Below are 19,612 nucleotides of genomic sequence, written 5' to 3'. Positions count from 1 at the left end.
TAAATAATGTGCAGTGTCATTTTTGAGTCACTTTTATTGTAAATAAGAATATAATATGTTTCTAAACACTAGGTAGGGCTGCATTGCTATATGAATGCCAATACGCACAATAGGCTGGAAGGTTCTCCCATCTCCACAGAGGAACTCTAGAGCTCTGTCAGAGTGACCATAGGGTTCTTGGGCACCTCCCTGACCAAGGCCCTTCTCTCCTGATTTCTCAGTTTGGCCGGGCAGCCAGCTCTGGGAAGAGTCTTGGTGGTTCCAAACTTCTTCCATTTAAGAATGATGGAGGCCACCTTTTTCTTAGGGACCTTCAATGCTGCAGAAATGTTTTGGTACCCTTCCCCAGATCTGTGCCTTGACACAATCCTGTCTCAGAGCTCTACGGACAATTCCTTCGACCTCATGGCTTGGTTTTTGCTCTGACATGCACTGTCAACTGTGGGACCTTATATAAACAGGTGTGTGTCTTTCCAAATCATGTTCAATCAATTGAATTTACCACAAGTGGACTCCAATCAAGTTGTAGAAACATCTGAAGTATGATCAATGGAAACAGGATGCACCGGAGCCAATTTCGAGTCTCATAGCAAATGGTCTGAATACATATTTTAAGGTATTTATCTTTTTTGTTTTTAATAACCCTGGCAGAAACTCTGAATGCAGATTGTGGGTGAATACAAGTGAAAATGTTTTGATATACCCAGTCAGGCTGGATTCCAATAGGAATTTGACATCCCTTTGCAAGCCACCATAATGTGACTTGATGCTGGTTTTGCGGGTAAACAGCATATGCTGGTAAACTGGTGACTAGCTTATGTGTCCAAAACCTAACGGAGGCTGGTCACCAGCGAAAACACAACGAAGGCTGGTCACCAGCGAAAACACAACGAAGGCTGGTCACCAGTGAAAACACAACAAAGGCTGGTCACCAGCAAAAACACAACAAAGGCTGGTCACCAGCAAAAACACAACAAAGGCTGGTCACCAGCAAAAACACAACAAAGGCTGGTCACCAGTGAAAACACAACAAAGGCTGGTCTATGCTTTTTTCCAGCAGGGATGTTTGTGTGAATGTTTGCCATATGGACTATATAGCCTTGGGCTAATGGTACAATCCACAGCTCCCAAGTGAGTCATAGCTAAGGCAGGCCCCTCCAGGCAGGTTCAAGGTCAAGTGCATGATTAGTTCCTGTAATGTTCATACCAGACTGCCTGTGTGTTTCTACCATGCTCCCTTATTTCTATCAATCCAGTCAGGTTGTGCAGCAGAAAGCACCTTTAAGAGAGGTTACATGTCATACAACAGGGGTCAGCAACATAGGGCACGCCAAGGCTTGGCAAGTCACCCAAAAGACTAAAAAATGATATATTTATTTCATTTGTTTTTTTGCGTGGCGTGCTAAGTCTTGGCTGGACGTTTATTATCTCACTTATTTATTTTTTATTTATTTTTTGAAACTGGAGAAAATAATTGAAATTGCATGCATTGGTTTTTCGAAAATGCATTGGTATTCACTGCAATGTTGTAGTTCCCAAGGTATGTCAATCCTGATTAGCCAATGGAATTTCATGATTTTTTCATGAGTTTCATATTATTAGACCAGCGCAAGACGACCGCCTCTCCCGCCAAAACCAAAGCAGCACTGAAGATGAGAGATTCGTTTTCACATAGCTAGCAGCTAGCAAGCCTTCTTTTGTTATTTAAAAAAGTTCAGTGTGGAAAATGTCATTAGCAAAGAAAAATAAGGCAGATGACCGCTCATGTATTGCCTCTTGTACAAAGGAATATGGATTGTTTTACTGAAGGACCGGTCTGTTTGCGCTCTCTGTTGTACAACTGTTGTTTGTCGGACATCAAATGTACGGCGTCATTTTGAAACGAGACATGAGAAAAACTTCAAGGATGAGGCGGTGTTAAATGTCACTGTATCATTCACCAAGAGAATCTATGTTCCAAGATCAAGCCCGTGGTGCTAATGGACAGCGCCTCTGTTTAGTGAGCTATGGAATTCTTCCGTATCTGGGCAATTAGATATTCAGGAGACACAATTAGTTGTAAAGCACATATGAAAATCATAACTGGCACGCAGATCGTTAGAAATGGTAGGATAAATTGTAAATGGGCACTCCACACTAAAAAGGTAGCCGACCCCTGCCCTGCATAGTAGCAGTACACAGACGTGAGAGATTGAGCAGCAGATACGAGAAATGCATGTCATTTGATGTTTGGTCTAATCAATGTGAGGGCTCTAACATTTTCCAGGCCCCATTCCTCCACCTAAGTATGGCAGTGTTTAGATTAGCACATATGTTTTAACAGTGTGTTTGTGCCTCCATGTTCCTGAGAGTGTGTTGTTTACCCTGTACGGCTCTGTGGTGTTCTGGAGGTCGATGCAAGAGATGAGGCAGCTGTCGGAGGCAGTCTGGGTGCTCCACAGTGTCCAGTCGAAGCTCTCTCCCTCCCTGCGCAGCTGGACCTGCAGGGAGCCCGACCCGGAGAGTTGGTACACCAGCCTGAGACAGCTCCAGTCCTCTTGCTCCATGGCCGGGCTCAGCAGAACCCCCCTGCCCTCACCCTCGGACCTTTCCTCTCCCTCTGGCCTCTTCTCCTGACTATTCTGGTACTCCTGGCCTGGGTCCACTGAGATAAAAGACCCTGAGAAGACATAGAGGAAGTTTGAATAGAGGTACTATGAAAACAGAGAGAGAGAGAGAGAGAGTATAACAGAATCTACTTAATCTATTGTCATTAGGCCTTATTTCAAAAGATACCAAGGGCGACAGTGGCAGGGAAGGATGGATAGAAAAAAAGATGAGAGGAATCAGATGATGAAGAGGAAGGACGGGGGGAGTTGAGCCACAACAGGACACAAGTAAAAGACAAACACAGGAGGAGGCATTCTGTTTGCTCAGCGAACAACAGTTTATGTGTCCCTGTTTTAGGGCAAAATAGAATAATTACACAGCAATGATGATTACATGGTTGCCATAGAATTTCACCTGCTTTCTTATGTGTCCTTTCATCATTCTGCTTAAGTGATGATGGACTTATCTGGGGTATAAATATGTATCTAGCACTCAGAAGAGTACCAACTCTTAGAGCTGTGAATGCCTATGTCTCCAGATGTGCTCTGATGTTGGAAACCATACATTCCAGATGTCTCTTCTCTCTTGCTATTGTCCCTCTCCTTTCCATCAGAACAACTGCAGAAACCACATCAACAAGTACAACAACTAATACAACTACTACTATAGGCACTAGAACATAAAAATATTTGTAATAAGCCCCAATAATCTTTGCTGCATAGAAGAGGTCACTGTCTTCTTGTGTTTTCCACAAACAACAACAGGTTGCCATGCATTTCAAGCACTTCAAAGGGTATAAGCTACTGTATTATAGGCACTTGTCAGTGTAATTGAAAGGATATAGGCTTCAATCTTTTTCAAAGTCTCCTACCATTTTTGTTGAGCGTCCAGCTCGTAAAGTATGGGTCTGATGTGTATCCGCAGGTGCTGGACTCAAAGCTACAGGAGCCTGGCAAGGGTCTATTCTGGGCTTGGACTATGGCTGGGAGATTAGAGAAGATGGAAGATAATGAATCCTACACAGATACTAAAACAAGCATCATTTCACGTACAAAAACATGCACATAATCACTGCAAATTAGTTTTCTATACTCACCAAACAGGGTGAAGAGGTAGAATGGAAGGATTGCAATCTTACATAAAAAATTATCCAAGACCAGGAGACAAGCTGAAGTAGCTTCAAACTAATGCAGGAGCAAGTGTATGTGCCAACTAAAATCAATGCCACACCGAGGTCCACACCGTCAGAATCTCTCCGTCTGGTCATCTGCCAAAGTCTGTTCCTGTCAGTATCAATCTGTATCAGTGGCTCTGTCAGTGGCTCTGTCAATGTCTCTCCAGCTCACAGACTGGCAGAACACTGTAGAGTCTCCAATTGCAAGACTGTCTGGAGAGCATGCGGAGGAGAGGATGAGAGAGGGAGGGAGTACTAATCTGTACCAGAATCAGACTGCAGAACTTTCTCACACTTCCCTCACCTCAGATTCCTGGAGAGTTTGTCTTTATTTACACTGTGGGAGGTAGCCTTTAAGGTACACTGCTTTTGTATTTATACATATTGGCTAGTCAGTCCCCGGTAACCTCGACTCCAGCAGTTCTAGAGAGGTTTCTCCAGAATGTCAAGCACTGATTCTCAATTCACGAGAATATGGTGATGACTTGAGATATGGCTTGCAATCTACAGGAGATCGGAAATAATAATACAAGAGACATAAAAAATGTCCAGCAAGTAAGACATGCTAACAATAAAAGCTGAACATTTTGCAAGCTGCTATGCCTTTTGCCTGGCTTGTCTGTTATCCCAGCTAGCACATTTGGTTCCTTGGAAGTAGTGGGATCGTATGTTTTTGGTTTCACATTGGTTGTTGGAACAATTTGAGAACATGACTTTAAATAGAACCATGAGGAAAACTGTAGGAAATGTTATGTTGACGTACTAAATTCCCACAGAAGAACGTTGTTTCTTAACGTTCTCTGAACTATTTGAGAACATTCCCAATGTCAAACCAGTTGGAGAATGTTTTTAGAACATTACCAAAATTGAAATTAAATGTAACCATGTTTGAACTTCTAGGAAATGTTCTATTAAAGTAATGAAATACCAATAAATATTTAAAAAATTAACATTGTGAGCTGGCCCTTAAATCCCTGCTCTTAATTAATAATGTTTACAAAAGGCTGACATTTCAACACACACACACACAGTCCTTTGTGAAGCTTCCTTTCTCAGAGAGGACTGGCAGTTTTCTGTGGCATGGAAACTTTTTAGCTGAAAAAGTGACCTGATGGGAATTACGGGTTAAAATGATCAGAAGTAAATCTCAACAGGCTGAACAACAGCCATGCTTTGAGTGGATTTTATAATAAAAAGACGGATGTCTGTTATTTTCTGTCATCCGCTTCAGAACATAAACAAATGAATGTCAGAGGGAGGTAAAAGTAAAGAGACATCAGGGTGATGGATTGGACAGAGGGTCTGATGCTAGTTATACAACACATCTTACATTTGTCCTCCATATGTACTTTGTCTGGTCTGTCCCTTCATGTTCGCCTTTCCCTCTTTCCTGAAGGTGCAGTGAAATGCTACATGGGAAAACAGGTCAGTTCTGGGTGAAATATTACAGTATACACACTTGATTATGTGAAGAAGGACTTCAGCAATCAATGGATTTCCTTCGCTAAGAGAGAAGAGTGGGGTCATTTACAGTGTTAGACCAAGTATTGAGAGAACTGAACCAGCAAGATACACAAAAATCCATTAGTGCAGAAACTACCACAATCATCATAAAATGACAATCAACAAAAATGGTAAAATAACATGTCCTTTCTCAAGTACCTTGTAAACACTGGGAGAATGGTTTCATAAACACCTAAGTGTGCTTGAAGAATATGACATCTGTAGCCATCTGGGTTGACACAGTGCTGTTGTGTGTTAGCTGATACCCTGACGGGTTCTGTGCAGAATGTGGCAAGGGACCAGAGGACTATGCGTCAGGTCCTGTTGGGTATCTAGGCCAGCATTGTGTGGAGTTTCCAGGCCGTCATTGTAAATAAGAATTTGTTCTTAATGACCTGGGGAAATGATTTAAAGTCCCTGTTTTTGAACAGCACCAAAGATCCTCTGAGTAAAAATATTATTATTAACATTATAATGCAAGAGGTAGGACATAACCTTTGAATATATATTCAAACAATGTCCCACACTTATTATGGGAGCGTCATGGATTGTTATGGGAGTGGTTTGAGCCTTGCAATGATGTACATATTCTGTAAGCACAGAAGATTGATAGGACTACCATATGGTTGGTCAGCTCATATCAAAAGATTAAGAACAGTTCCGCCATTGGACAGCACCACCTGCAGCCCAGCACAATGACAAGTACTGGGAAGATAGGAGAAGAAGAGACAACACTACACCATCCAACCCTTGCTTTCTTCAGTGCAGTCTAAGCCAGGAATACCGGAGGTCTTGCATGTGGGCCATGGGTTTTGCGTGACAACACTGCAATGGATCTGATCAAACATTTATGAATGATCATTTCAAAGATGGGTTTTAAACATGCTCTCAAGCCTGTCATGCTCCTAAATAACTTAAGACAGAATATATACCTTCATCAATGAATGAAAAGAAAGGACCAGAAATTATTGATGCCCAGTTTTAAAATAGAACAGCAAATGTGTGAATGGGAGCATGAAATGCTAGGTTGCACCAATAAGAAGGGGGTATATGATAGGCTAATTTATGAATCCAACATGGATGAATCCACATTTGCCAAACAAATCACTCCCTTATTGTTTATCAAGAATGAGCTGAAATTATGGATGTGCGGGAAAGAGAGAGGGATATGGGACAATCAGGCCCCTCTAGGTTTAAATGCTGACACAGATTGGATACCATGGTTACTACTTACATTTATTGCAATCCGGGAATCCTTGAGACGTCCCTGCCTAACGCTAAATTGAACCCCTACCCTTAATTTAACCATACATTTTACCCCAACATTAACTGTTTTAAACTTCAACAGGTTGACGTCAGAGTTGGGACGTCCCAATGATCTCGTTTAGACTGTAGAGAAGATAGCAATAGAGGCGTGAGCGCGTTCTGGGGAATATTTTCCTAATAGATAATGTAGGCTAGTCTACATCCATAGGCTATTCTGATAAAATGCTGTGAGCGAGGGTCCTTGAATAGTTTGTTTTGTGTGCTTGACACCGTGGTGTCGATATTTTGCGTACACCGGTGTTTCTTAGCCCTAGGGGGTGCATTGTGGGCAAGGGAAGAATTTGCGGGCTCTGATATCTCACTGCGCGTGGGAAAAAGTGGTGCAGACCAGAGCAGTGTAGCCTACGTGGAACACGATCGTTGCAGCGCCATCATGTTGAAACACAGCAGTCGAAAGTCGCTTTGTGCATCGGTAATCCGCTCAAATGTCACGATGCAGCAGGAGTTGACCGATCGGGCCTAATCCATGCAAATTGTTTGAAGGTATCGAGCAGAGGGACCAGTAGGATAAAGATGGTGAAGCGGAATGTTACGCGATCTACCAGTTCCTAGTCATGAACAGGTAAGCGCCTATTTATGATCCAGGAGATAGGGCAAAGAGCCTACATTATGACAACTCGCATAACACCACCGAATCGATGAAGGTACCAGTGGCGCCGATGATTTGACCATGAAAGGAACCTGGTGGATCATTTAATTAGAGACGTGTCACATCGTATAGGCTTTAATCGTCGTCGGACATTCAGACAGGTGTCTGTTTGTTAAATAGGATTATAGCCCATTCGTTGAGCAGTTGTCAATAAGTAAACATGTATTAGGATATTTCATCACAGGAGCGCCTACTCGTTTTGCTTTCCTTTTGGGTTACGTTCCACTCCATACATGGTGACAGAATCGGAAGAGCGTTTTCTGCACAAGCTACCTGCTGTCCTACCCTTTTAATTTCCTCACGTTCAGGCAGATATAAAAAATTAAAATAAATTTTAAAAAAGTCCTCCCAACGGCCATTCAACGTGGGACTTGAATAGTCTACAAGCTTTTGCCAGTCGTCACACCACCTTGCTTAGTCTATGCATTAATCCTGTCCTGCTGAAACCACATATATCAACAAAATATAAATAATAGGCCTATTGATACTAGGGGAGAGTGGGGTATATTGAGCCAAAGGGTTAGTTGAGCCACCCCTTGTTTCTAAGAAGCCATGCACAAAATGAATCATGTGACAAAATATTTAGGAAGAGGTCATCATTTCATGGAGTCTGTGAAGGAAGAAACCACATGGAAAAAGTGGTAAGCAAGTTAGGTCCCAAGTCAAATGAATTTATGTTGTAAGTTTCATGGTGCTTGTATCTAAACCAACGTTTTATCTAAACCAAATATTGTTTTATACATACATTTGGGTCTCTATAAACTACAAATGAGGTCCTTAATCTAGCATGAAAGTGCATCCTTGTAGCTGCGTGGGCTAATACAGTCAAAATGTTTGCCTTGGGGTAAGTTGAGCCAATATCCACCATACTCCATACAAATTATGATTACATTTTGTCAATTTGATGCATAATATGCATAGTATTTTTGCAATGTGTCATGCAAATGAGCTCAAGTGCATTTTTGTTGTTGTTGTTACAGAGCAGACATCATTGAGGTTCTTGAGAGAGCAGCCAAGGAAGGGAAGAAGTCCATTTGAGCAGCAGCAAGGGATGAAAAACATCTACTGAATGACACTGAAGAGGTATATTGACAAAAAAGAAAAGGAAAATGTACCTGTGTGAAAGAGTAGCAGATGCTCATGAGGTCTCATCTGATGACATGAGCTTGCTAAACATATTAAGAATCTCGCGGACCAGTTTCATGGGCTTAGTATCCTCAAATGCAGAGAACTTGCCTACGAGTTGGCACATTGAAACAACATCCTTGTCCCAGACAATTGGTCAAGAAATGGAAGGGTAAGTGAGATCTATATCTGAATGTAGGCATACATTTAATATATACGATATACCACACCCCCATTCCATGAATTCAACTTTGACCTACCAGCACCATCACCTACTGTCACAAGACACTATCACCCACTTACCCCCAAGGCGGCTCAATTTACCCTGTACATGTGCTCAACTTAGCCCCTTACCCCGGGGAAGTTGTGCCAAGAGACCACTTTGTTTTGGACAAGCTATGTTTTGAAAACTGTTAAGTTTACATTTAATTCTGGTTATTTCCAGGGACACACAATATCAATAACCATTATGATCACCTGCTCTTTCCATGGCATAGACTGACCAGGGGAATCCATGGGAAAGCTACAGTATGATCCCTTATTGATGTCACCTTGAATCCACTTCAATCAATGTAGATGAAAGGGAGGAGACCGGTAAAGAAGGATTTTAAGCCTCGAGACAATTGAGACGTGGATTGTGTATGTGTGCCATTCAGAAGGTGAAAGGGCAAGACAAAATATTTAAGTGCCTTTGAACAGGGTGGTAGTAGGTGCCAGGCACACTGGTTTGAGTGTGTCAAGAACTGCAATGCTGCTGGGTTTTTCACGCTCAACAGTTTCCCATGTGTATCAAGAATTGTCCACCACTCAAAGAACATCCAGCCAACTTGACACAAGTGTGAGAAGCATTGGAGTCAACATGGGCCAGCATCTCTGTGGAATGCTTTTGACACCTTGTTGAGTCCATGCCCTGACAAATTTAATCTGTTCCTAATGTTTTGTACACTCAATGTAGATATCTTTTAGACATAATACTATATTTCCCTTGATGTAGTGATTCTGAATGTAGAAAATGGCTCAACATACTCTCCCATACATGTAAACACTGTTTTAACATTGGCCTGTGTGTGTTAGACTAGCGTAAGATCAGTGAGTCAATGACTTGGTACTGTAAATCCCCTCCCTGTGGCTTTCACTGGAGCCCTGACAGATGGAGGAGCTGCTCACAGCTCCCTCCGCCTGCCGCCTGGCCGATGTTGCCCACAGCCTGACCATCTGTGACCTGGGCGCTGCCCCCCTGGGGCCCACCCAGTCAGCAGCACCAATCACCGGGGAAAGAGCATATTTCTAGCATATAATCTCCACTCTTTGTCCTCCTTACATGTCTCCTCTTTGTCGGTTCTCGCCTGCACTCAGATCACTGAGGTACTGCATGAACCTCTGCCCCTGGTCTCCAGATATCCAGCCTTTATTAAATCTGTACACTCTGCTCTCTGCTTTCTGTATCCATCAAATTTGTATTTCGGCCACTAATTCATACAGTACAATGGGCTATAGCTCTTAAAGCTACAAAATACTGTACCTGCAATACTGTGCACAATTTTGAAAACTGACCATATACGATACTGTGAATTCAGTCTACTGATTGATGCTGAGTATACTGCACAGTCTATCTAGAGTTCAGACATCAATATTCTGTACACTGAGCGTAAAGTTTGGTATTCAGCCTGACCTCCTCTCTCTCAGGTCAGTGACGTCAGGGCTTTGTCCCTCCTCCTGCTCCTCCTGGCGCAATCTGCCAGCTGCTGTGGCGTGGTGCCGCTGCTGGTGCAGGGAGAATATGCCTGAGATTAAACACACCCAGATGAATCCCATGGGATTTAGGTTTTACCCTGGAGTATAGGGAGACCCTGCGGCTCTGCTTATCTATCAGGATCTTGTGCTTTGTACTTTGTAGATGTGTGGGGGATTGGCAGATCTCCGAAATTGAGGATAGAATTTACGTTAAAATGGATATTGGGAGAGTGGTACATAGATCTACTTCATAACCACAGGGGTGCTCGCTCACAATCACAATCTCCTGTTTGTAGACATGCCTTCCTGATCCTGCTGTTTCACCCATAACCCCTGAACTATCTGTTCACATTCATTTCCTGTCTCCCTGCAGGCAGTGCTGTGAGTGGTGTCTCCTAGGAGATGGAAGGACCATGTTCTAAAGGTAAACAGACCACAGCAGAGTGATGAGCTACAAGCAGCAGGGGGAGGGGCTAGGTGATGCTGTCTTGGATGACAATAAGGCTTCACCTGCTTCCAGAAACCGGCAACCCAATGGCACATCAGGAGAAGGGGGGGGAGAAGGGGTCCCTGTCCGGAGAAGTTGGAGACCCTGCCAAATGCTCGGTCAAGATGGGCAGGATCATCACCACCACCATCATCCTCCTATTCCGCACCAAGGCTCGGGACGCGGACCTGCACGGCACCGTAGGCGAACTCCCTCAGGGCAGGGCCCATCCAGACAGTGGGAGGGAGCAGACATGGAGCCTCCTCGCCACACCCAGCCGCCCCGCCCTGGCGTGGCCCGCTACCGCCGCCAGGGAGAGCCCAGGGTCAGAGTTCACGGACAGAGACCGCCGACGAGAGACGGCCAAGACACCCACGCCCCGCCGTTTCAACAGCAACGGTCATCTGGCACTCCCCTGACTGAACAGAGGGACATGACTGGTCCCGCAACAATGAAGCAGCAGCACCCCCCACACTCCTGTCCACCCCACCATACACAGAACAGTGGAGCACCTGACCTTACAGCTGGTACCTCTCCTACCCCCACACACCACACACCATGTCCTACTGCCCCTGATCTCCCTTCCCAAGACCTACATCCACCCCTTTCCAACATAGAGTCTCCCCAACCTCAGGAGGAAGAGGAGGAAGGGTACAGCTCATCCATAACGCAGTCTGTTAGTACTCAAAGTGGATTTGACAACCAGACAGACCTAGAGAACCAGAGGGAGGGGGACCATGGAAAGGGGGAGCTAAAAGAGACCGGTCTGGTAGAAGAAGACAGAAGCAAGAGGGATCTGGTAGAGGATGAGCAGGAAGATGTAACTAATGAGTACTGTTCTAACACTGAGAGTGCTGCCTCACTAAGCATGGAGGCTCCGCCCCTGAGTTCACCTCCTCACCAATCACCATTCTTGCCCCCTCCAATTCAGTCTGAGAACTCGGACCAATGTAGTGACGAGTTTAGCCCAAGCCCCACCTATGAAAATGACATAATGCCTGATGATGAGAGCTGCACTGATTCTCCACTGTCCCACTCCAAATCCTTCACCTTCAGAGACTCGTATCCTAAGACCTATGCAGAATTTTATAATGAGTCCTACCCACAGTCAGAATCTATTACAGAATCCTACACAGAGCCCTATGCAAAATCCTACCCTCAGTCTTTCCCTGAACCCTTGAAATTGATTAATTATCCAGACAGGAGATCTGAGGCTGACTCTGATGAGCCATATTCAGAACCTCACCCAGGGCCCTACAGTCGTAGACAGAGAGAGCATATTTATAAGGGAGCTACAGACACTGAACCCCAACCCCTTGACTCCTGGCCAGGTAGGGATGTGGGGTTACCACAGACCAGCCCCCATTGGCAGGAACGCTCAGTCGGCTCAAGACTACACCATTACGATGACACTACGTCTGACGGGGAGGGCGACAGCCTCAAAGAAAGCCCCAGATCCCAAAGCCTGGGGCCACCTCCCTGGAACGTGCAAAGTGAAGCCCAGTCAGAGCGTCCCAGCTCTGGGCAGCCTGGTTCAGGTGAGTTCCAGGATGAGCAGGCCGGGATGGAGCTCCGAACTCCAGTGGAAGGCCTTTCCGAGGACAGTGTCACATGCTCAGGGGATGCTATCTCTCTGGCCATCAGGAACATCCGAGAGGCCATAGAGGAGGTGAAGACAAAGACGGTGCGCTCGCCCTACACTCCTGACCAGCACATAGAGCCTGTGTGGGTGATGAGACCGGAGGTCAGTCTTAATGAGGACGAATCCTCCCCAGAGCAGCCACCGGGAGGCGACGTGAGTATGAGCCAGCCCTGGATCACTACAGAAATCACCATTTTGAAATGTTTATATAGTGGAGTAGAATGGATGTTAGTCCATTTATTGCATCAGTGATAAGAGTGATCTCTGTGGTAATAATGTTATCTACTCCTGTTTAAATGTGCCACCAGAAATCAATTGAGGTTTTCTCTCATGTATCTCTTAATCTGTCCTACAGCCTGTCTCTCAGTCTCCTTCGCACTATAACCCAGTCCCAGCCCGAGTTCCAGCCCCGGTCCATGTTCCAGTACCAGCTCCAGCCCCATCCCGAGTTACAGCCCCATCCCGAGTTCCATCCCGAGTTCTGGTGCCAGTCCCAGAGCATGTCTGTCCTGTGAGGGCAGAGTCCTCCAGAACACACCAGGTTCATCAGAGGGAGCATAGAGATCAGAGGGAGCCGCCTAGGCCACCATCCATTGAGGAGGTAAGTGACTGCTCTGCACTGTGTCACACGCACCACTGTGGAAAGAGAAGTGCTATTCTACTGTTACTGTCACCATTACTGATGTATAATAGTAATATTCTGTTTTCATTTCAGATCCAGAGGCATATGCCGTCCTTCCCTACATACGTGGAAGGTGAGTGTCTCTGTGGTTGGGGGTCATTAGTGAGATAAGCGGAATGTTTTTGTAGATAAAGCTTTGCTGTGGTATACAGCTTTGCTGTGTTTTCACTCAAATCAAAAGTGATGACCATTGATTGTCACCAACCTCAATGACCGTCTTGTCCACAGTCCCAGGGCCATGTGACCCACAGGACCTGATTGATGGCATAATTTTTGCAGCCAGTTACCTGGGCTCCACCCACCTGCTGTCAGAGAGGACTCCCACTAAGAGTGCCCGCATGCAGCAGGCCCAGGAGGCTATGAGCCGTGTCAGGGTGAGCCACACGGGGGTCACATCAGCTAGGACCGAATACTCTTCCCTTTGTCATTCCTTCACTTTTCCATCTTTTAAGTGACAGGCAGTAATCATTCTCATGTCCCTAGTTCCATATAATTATGTGCATTATATTGTGCATTACATTTTTACTAAATAGCTATTGATACTTCTGCCAAATAACATTATTTCATGTCCATAAAGAAGTATTGAAGAATGCCCATGGCATCTGTCAGTCTATGTTGTTATCACATGCAGTCTGTTTGTTTCTTGAGGGGTGCTAATGTCACATTGATGAAGGGGCAACTTTTGAGGATGTTTGATTCATAACCTCTGGGCCAGTAACTTTTGTCAGATGTGGTAGACGGCTTAAATCACCACCTGCCCACACAAGGCACACACACACACACACACACACACATACACAAAAAATGGGATGGCCAATCCAGTGTCGTCCATACCCTAGCCCCATCTTACTATTCTTGACGGAGCACTGTCTTGAACGCTCTCTCTCTCTTGCTTTTGCTATTCTATCCGGCAGACCGCACAAAAGCAAGCTAAAAACAGAAAGAAGGTACAGTGACAGTATTACGGCTGTAACATATTTTTTCTGTCTGTTCTGTGTATTTTTAAAAATTATTCTAAGTCATATTTACTGTTTGTCTGTAATGGTTGTTTGAATGTCTTCTGTTGTTGAAGTGATGCTCTCCTCTCCCTAAATGTGCAGACTGGGGGTGAGATTCCTTCTTCCACTGAAGTGGATCTCTTCATGTCTACACAGAGGATCAAAGTGCTGAATGCAGACACTCAGGTAAATACTGTATAATATTGACCTTAATCACTCAAGGATAGCGACTGCTATGTTACAGGTACCAAACAATCGCTATAGTCTTAGTAATCCCGGCGTTAATTGGGTCGTTCCATGAAATGAGTGCCTGTTGCGTGCGACCCTTTTAATATTTTAAGTAGAAATTGTGCACCAATATTGGATGTTAAAAGCCTGTTATATTAAATTAAGTGAGCTTTAGTATAGACCACATGGAGAGTTCAATAAATGCTAGTGCCAAAATTCGGCATATTGATATTTCCCTCCGTGCACCCTCTGTGACTTCTAGAACGATTTTAAACTTCTTAGGGCTAGGCCCCTTTTTTAAAAATTTCCGCCTGAATGACGTGCCCAAAGTAAACTGCCTGTTGCTCAGGCCCTGAAGCCAGGATATGCATATAATTGGTACCATTGGAAAGAAAACACGTTGACGTTTGTAGAAATGTTAAAATAATGTTGGAGAATATAACACAATAGATATGGTAGGAGAAAATCCAAAGAAAAACCAACCGGAATGTTCTTTTTTTGAGACCATCCTCTTAGAATGGCAAGCATAAGGTCATACTGAAAATGAGTTCCCTGTATGCAATTCCTATGGCTTCCACAGGGTGTCAGCAGTCTATGTTCAAGGTTTCAGGCTTTTAACTTCAAAAACGAATAAGTAATATCAGTTTTAGTACAGGGACACAGTCTTGGAAATTCGTGTCTGCACGCCATGAAGACAGGACGCACCTGCTAAAATCGGTTTCCTATTGAACATACTTCTTTCTGTACGAAATATTATAGTTTGATTACATTTGAGGGTATCTGAGGAGTTAATAGAAACGTATTTTGACTTGTTGAAGCAAAGTTTAGGGGTAGATTTTTGGATTCCTTTCTCTGCATGTTGGGACGGCAGATAGCCTAGTGGTAAGAGCATTGGACTAGTAACCGAAAGGTTGCAAGTTCGAATCCCCAAGCTGACAAGGTAAAAGATCTGTCGTTTTGCCCCTGAACAAGGCAGTTAACCCACTGTTCCTAGGCAGTCATTGAAAATAAGAATTTGTTCTTAACTGACTTGCCTAGTTAAATTAAGGTTAAAAAAATAATATTGAACGAGTGGATTACTCAAATCGATGGCGCCAACTAAACAGACTTTTTGGCATATAAAGAAGGATTTTATCTAACAAAACGACACTACATGTTATAGCTGGGACCCTTTGGATGACAAATCAGAGGAAGATTTTCAAAAAGTAAGTGAATATTTAATCGCTATTTGTGAATTTATGAAACCTGTGCCGGTGTAAAAATATTTTGATGTGGGGCGCTGTCCTCAAACAATCTCATGGCATGTTTTCGCTGTAATAGCTACTGTAAATCGGACAGTGCAGTTAGATTAACAATAATTTAAGCTTTCAACCGATATGTACCTAAATGTTTAATATCCATAATTTGAATGATTATTTATTTGAATTGCGCGCCCTCCAGTTTCACCGGAAGTTGTCCCGCTAGCGGGATGCCTAGCCCAAACAGGTTTTAACCCACTTAAACCCAAAATGTCTCCAAGTATTCACCATCATTGTAAAGGCCTAGTTATTTTGTAGTAATTTCTGAAGATTATTATTTATTTCATGTGGTTAGTGATTCATTTACGTCTGTCCCTCATTTTAAGGTCAACCCTGTTACGTGAACTGAACTCTCATTTTTAATATGGTGAAACTATTCCTTTTAAAATATTTTTTCAAAAGAAACATTGAACATCTAATAGCCAAATTATAGTGATAAAGCAGGTGAGCTGGTTCTACCCTTTGTCCATTTTGTGGTGGAAAACTGAGTGGGTCAAGCATAACACGTCAACCCTATTACCCATAGATAGGCAGGCTAAATTTCATTTTTTTGCATTCAATTGCCCCTCCCTGTTGTACACAACAAGCTTCCATTCCCTGTGTCACAAGGGGATTTATGGCTGATTTAAGATGAAATCGTCAACCCTGTTACTTTATTGGGCACTTACTATAGTCATTTTTTAAAATTTAGCCTCTTGAAATGGGAAAAACATTTTTTTTTATGAAGTTGAACATGTGCTCTAAATGACAATTTTACAATTAGGTGAACATTTCATTTTTATTTGCCACCTAATTGGTGGAACGGCACAGTTATCAAACTTACCTCTCCACACACACACTTAAACTACATCCACATACAATACTGCCAAACACCTCTTTCCCTCTACAGCCACATAACCATGTCCTTATCCTGTGTTCCTATCAGGCGTCCATGATGGACCTGCCACTGAGGACCATCTCCTACATTGCTGACATAGGCAACATGGTGGTGCTGATGGCCAGGGGGAAGATGGTACGTTCCAGGAGCGCTCAGGAACATCTGAACCATACAACTGACCACTCTGACCACACCAACAGCACAGCCCGCGACGACCTCCCCCAGTACAGGATGGTCTGCCACGTGTTTGAGTCGGAGGATGTAAGTGTGTGTTTACAAATTATTTGTTTCACTCGGACACAAGTGTGTGTATGAAGGAACTTTGTGACATACAATGTAATATGCCTCCATTGTATTTGATGCCACTCTTACCCTCTGTCCAGGCCCAGCTCATAGCCCAGTCTATTGGCCAGGCCTTCAGTGTGGCATACCAGGAGTTCCTGCGGGCCAATGGCATCGACCCAGAGGACCTGAGTCAGAGGGAGTACAGCGACCTGCTCAACACTCAGGACATGTACAACGATGACCTCATCCACTTCTCCAAGTCAGAGAACTGCAGAGATGTGAGTCAACCACCAGGGGGCAGGCCAGTGTTGGGTGCTTAGTATTTTGCTATGGGATTTTAGACCTTAGTGGCAATGCCTATTAGTTCTAAAACAGTGCGAGGTGTAGACCTGTAATACACATAGCATTGCATTAACAAGAAGGGCTAACTGAAATCATGAAGACATTCAAGTGAACATTTGCCTCGACCTTATTGGTGTAAGTAGTGGCATTTGTTCTGTGTGTATCCTATTGCAGGTTTACATAGAGAAGCAGAAGGGAGAGATGCTGGGTGTGGTCATAGTGGAGTCAGGCTGGGGCTCTATTCTGCCCACCGTCATCATCGCTAGCATGATGCATTCTGGGCCTGCGGAGAAGTCTGGTCGACTCAACATTGGTGACCAGATCATGACCATCAATGGAACCAGTCTGGTTGGACTGCCCCTCTCCACTTGCCAGAGTATCATCAAGGTTTGCCTTTCTCGTCTCACCTTTCTTTCAGCCTCTTTCCCTCGTCTCCCGGCCTTCACCTTTTCTCTCTTTGTGTCACTGCAGCCCAACTGTGCATTTCTGCTGAAAATGCGAATGCACTTGTGGTCAGGCAGACAAAGTCTGTTTTAAATCTAAATAGTCTACTCCTCAGCAAGCTGGCACACACGGAAAACAATTTACTTTGACTGCTTGACCAGGCGGTGCTGTAAGTACATTTTTTCCCTTGGCTGTCTCCTCCTGTTATAAACCACCCCTAATCTGTCCCCCCAGGGTCTGAAGGCCCAGTCCAAGATTAAGTTGAACATCGTCAGGTGTCCCCCCGTCACTATGGTGCTGATCCGCAGACCAGACCTCCGATACCAGCTGGGCTTCAGCGTACAGAATGGAATTGTGGGTATCATGACAATGGGGGGAAAAGAGATGACGATTAGATTTATTGTAGTTTATTTTCAGCTGTTTGTGTCCCTCTCCTCCTGTAAAGATCTGCAGCCTGATGAGGGGGGGCATTGCTGAGAGAGGAGGGGTCCGTGTCGGTCATCGCATCATTGATATCAACGGTCAGAGTGTGGTGGCTACACCTCATGAGAAGATTGTTCACGTCCTGTCTAATGCAGTGGGAGAGGTACAAGAACACACGCAACAGTAACATGTAATACAGTCCAGTGTTCAAGGTCAAGAACTTAAATACAGTCATGAGTTGAAATAATCCTAATTGAATCTGTAAATGGCATTACAATTAATTTATGAAGTGGAGATAGAATTGACAGTCAATTCAAAACGTCAGGAAAACTCTATGCTCTGCTGTATTTTGATCATCAACCTGTGTGTTACTTCTTTGTGCTGCAGATCCACATGAAGACGATGCCTGCAGCCATGTACCGTCTATTGACTGCCCAGGAACAGCCTGTCTACATCTGAGACTTGCTCTCTCTCCCTCCCTGGACAAAACTCTCCATTCCAGTTCACATCAAGAGGATTTTACTTCGGTTTTTATTTAATTACATTTATCAGCCACGTATTTGATTTTCACATCACTGTTTGCTTAAAATCAAAGTATTTTCATGCCACTCCGCACTGACTTGCCTTAATCTGAAGTAAAACGGCACAGAGTAATTTACCAGGCAGATTGATGTTTGATCAGTAACCAGATAGCTGAATTTAAATATGCATATTGAGGAAAAACAGAGCAAGGAATACCTTTGGTCTTTCAGGATCCTATGAATGTACTGTAAACTGTCTCCATGGGGGTGTGGTAACCCAAATGTGAGCTTTTCATTGGACCAAAACCACTTGCATGTAACTCTGCAATGTCCTTAGATGTTGCAGCTGTGCTATAATTTGCACCTGGTTGAATGAACTCCCAGAAACCTTCCTGAGGCTGCATTAGAAACACAACAGTCACCACTATTTATAGAATGAACTAAGACATGACACAAATGAACGTTTAAAATAGATTTATTTGAGAAAGTTAACTAGCCGCATGAATCAAATAGACAGGTGACACTCCTGATAAAACAAGAATAGCGCATCTATACTGTATATGCCATAAAAATGTGATTGTATGTAAACTGGCATGTTTTGTCCATCACCTCAGAGCCTAGTGCTGACTGCTACACTATAAAAGGCACTTTGTATGCGCTGATCTCTAGTATTAAAATACACAAAAGGACAGTACAGTAAATCAAGGGTATGCAATGAGAGATTACAGGCCAGCTGGGGACAGAATACCCCATGTCTGTCCAGATAAGCATTATTTGTTACATTGAAATAAGATCTATAACATGTAAAGAGATCAAATATATACACACACGGTTATAAAAAGTGTACTAGAACCCTATTGGTTTGGATAAATATGACTGAGGGTAGACATCACGGGGTTGGGAGGTTAAAAGGCATATACCCCATCCACACAGTGAGGCAAACAGTCAATGTAAGGACACCTGAATGGGATATATCGCCCTGCCACTAGGTGGGGCCTCAGGACAGGCACAGGGTGTTTGAGTAACCACAGTAAGGTGTAACAGGTGGATCTGTCTGTCCTACATCTCGGTGTCTTTGTATTTCTGGGGGTTGCTGTAGTAGCCTCGTCTGGTCTGGTTGGCCAGCTGTCTGCGGTACTCTTCCTCATCGTCGTCGTAGTGACCCCTGCTCTCAGAGTACGGTGGCCTGGAGGACGGAGTCTGGGGCTCTGGGTTGGAGCTGGAGCTGGACACACAGGAGAGCGAGAGAGACATTTTCGTTCATTCAGATTGTTGGGCATTGAGT

The 19,612-nt window shown here is 44.0% G+C and overlaps 2 protein-coding genes and 1 pseudogene across 6 annotated transcripts in view; 1 reads left to right on the top strand and 2 right to left on the bottom strand.

The window, feature by feature from the left end:
• The window catches only part of LOC111964516 (thyroid hormone-induced protein B-like), a 24,348-nt pseudogene extending 14,167 nt beyond the window's left edge, over positions 1–10,181 (bottom strand).
• LOC111963993 (amyloid-beta A4 precursor protein-binding family A member 1-like) lies at positions 6,652–18,915 on the top strand. 3 transcript variants are annotated; one of them, XM_070443586.1, is made up of 14 exons: positions 6,652–7,154; positions 8,222–8,324; positions 10,474–12,382; positions 12,585–12,830; positions 12,945–12,984; positions 13,140–13,285; positions 13,826–13,858; positions 14,012–14,095; positions 16,361–16,573; positions 16,696–16,875; positions 17,114–17,326; positions 17,618–17,737; positions 17,829–17,969; positions 18,194–18,915. In XM_070443586.1, exons 3-14 carry the CDS (start codon positions 10,547–10,549, stop codon positions 18,263–18,265), a joined length of 3,324 nt encoding a protein of 1,107 aa, XP_070299687.1. In that variant the 5' UTR covers positions 6,652–7,154; positions 8,222–8,324; positions 10,474–10,546; the 3' UTR covers positions 18,266–18,915. The 3 variants fall into 3 exon arrangements, with proteins under 3 accessions (XP_070299687.1, XP_023843390.1, XP_023843392.1); XM_023987622.2 differs by lacking the exon at positions 8,222–8,324; XM_023987624.2 differs by lacking the exon at positions 13,826–13,858.
• LOC111963992 (tight junction protein ZO-2) overlaps positions 18,787–19,612 on the bottom strand; it is a 35,801-nt gene continuing 34,975 nt past the window's right edge. For 2 of the 3 annotated variants that reach the window (XM_023987619.1, XM_070443584.1), the window contains one exon: positions 18,787–19,552. In XM_023987619.1, coding sequence (XP_023843387.1) covers positions 19,387–19,552 — 166 coding nt within the window. In that variant the 3' untranslated portion in view covers positions 18,787–19,386. The other variant, XM_070443585.1, reaches the window with a different exon arrangement.

Source organism: Salvelinus sp. IW2-2015, linkage group LG5 (assembly GCF_002910315.2).
Source record: "Salvelinus sp. IW2-2015 linkage group LG5, ASM291031v2, whole genome shotgun sequence".
NCBI classification, from domain to species: domain Eukaryota; kingdom Metazoa; phylum Chordata; class Actinopteri; order Salmoniformes; family Salmonidae; genus Salvelinus; species Salvelinus sp. IW2-2015.
Note: the sequence above shows the minus strand (reverse complement) of the source record. Positions and strands in the feature narration are given on the sequence as shown.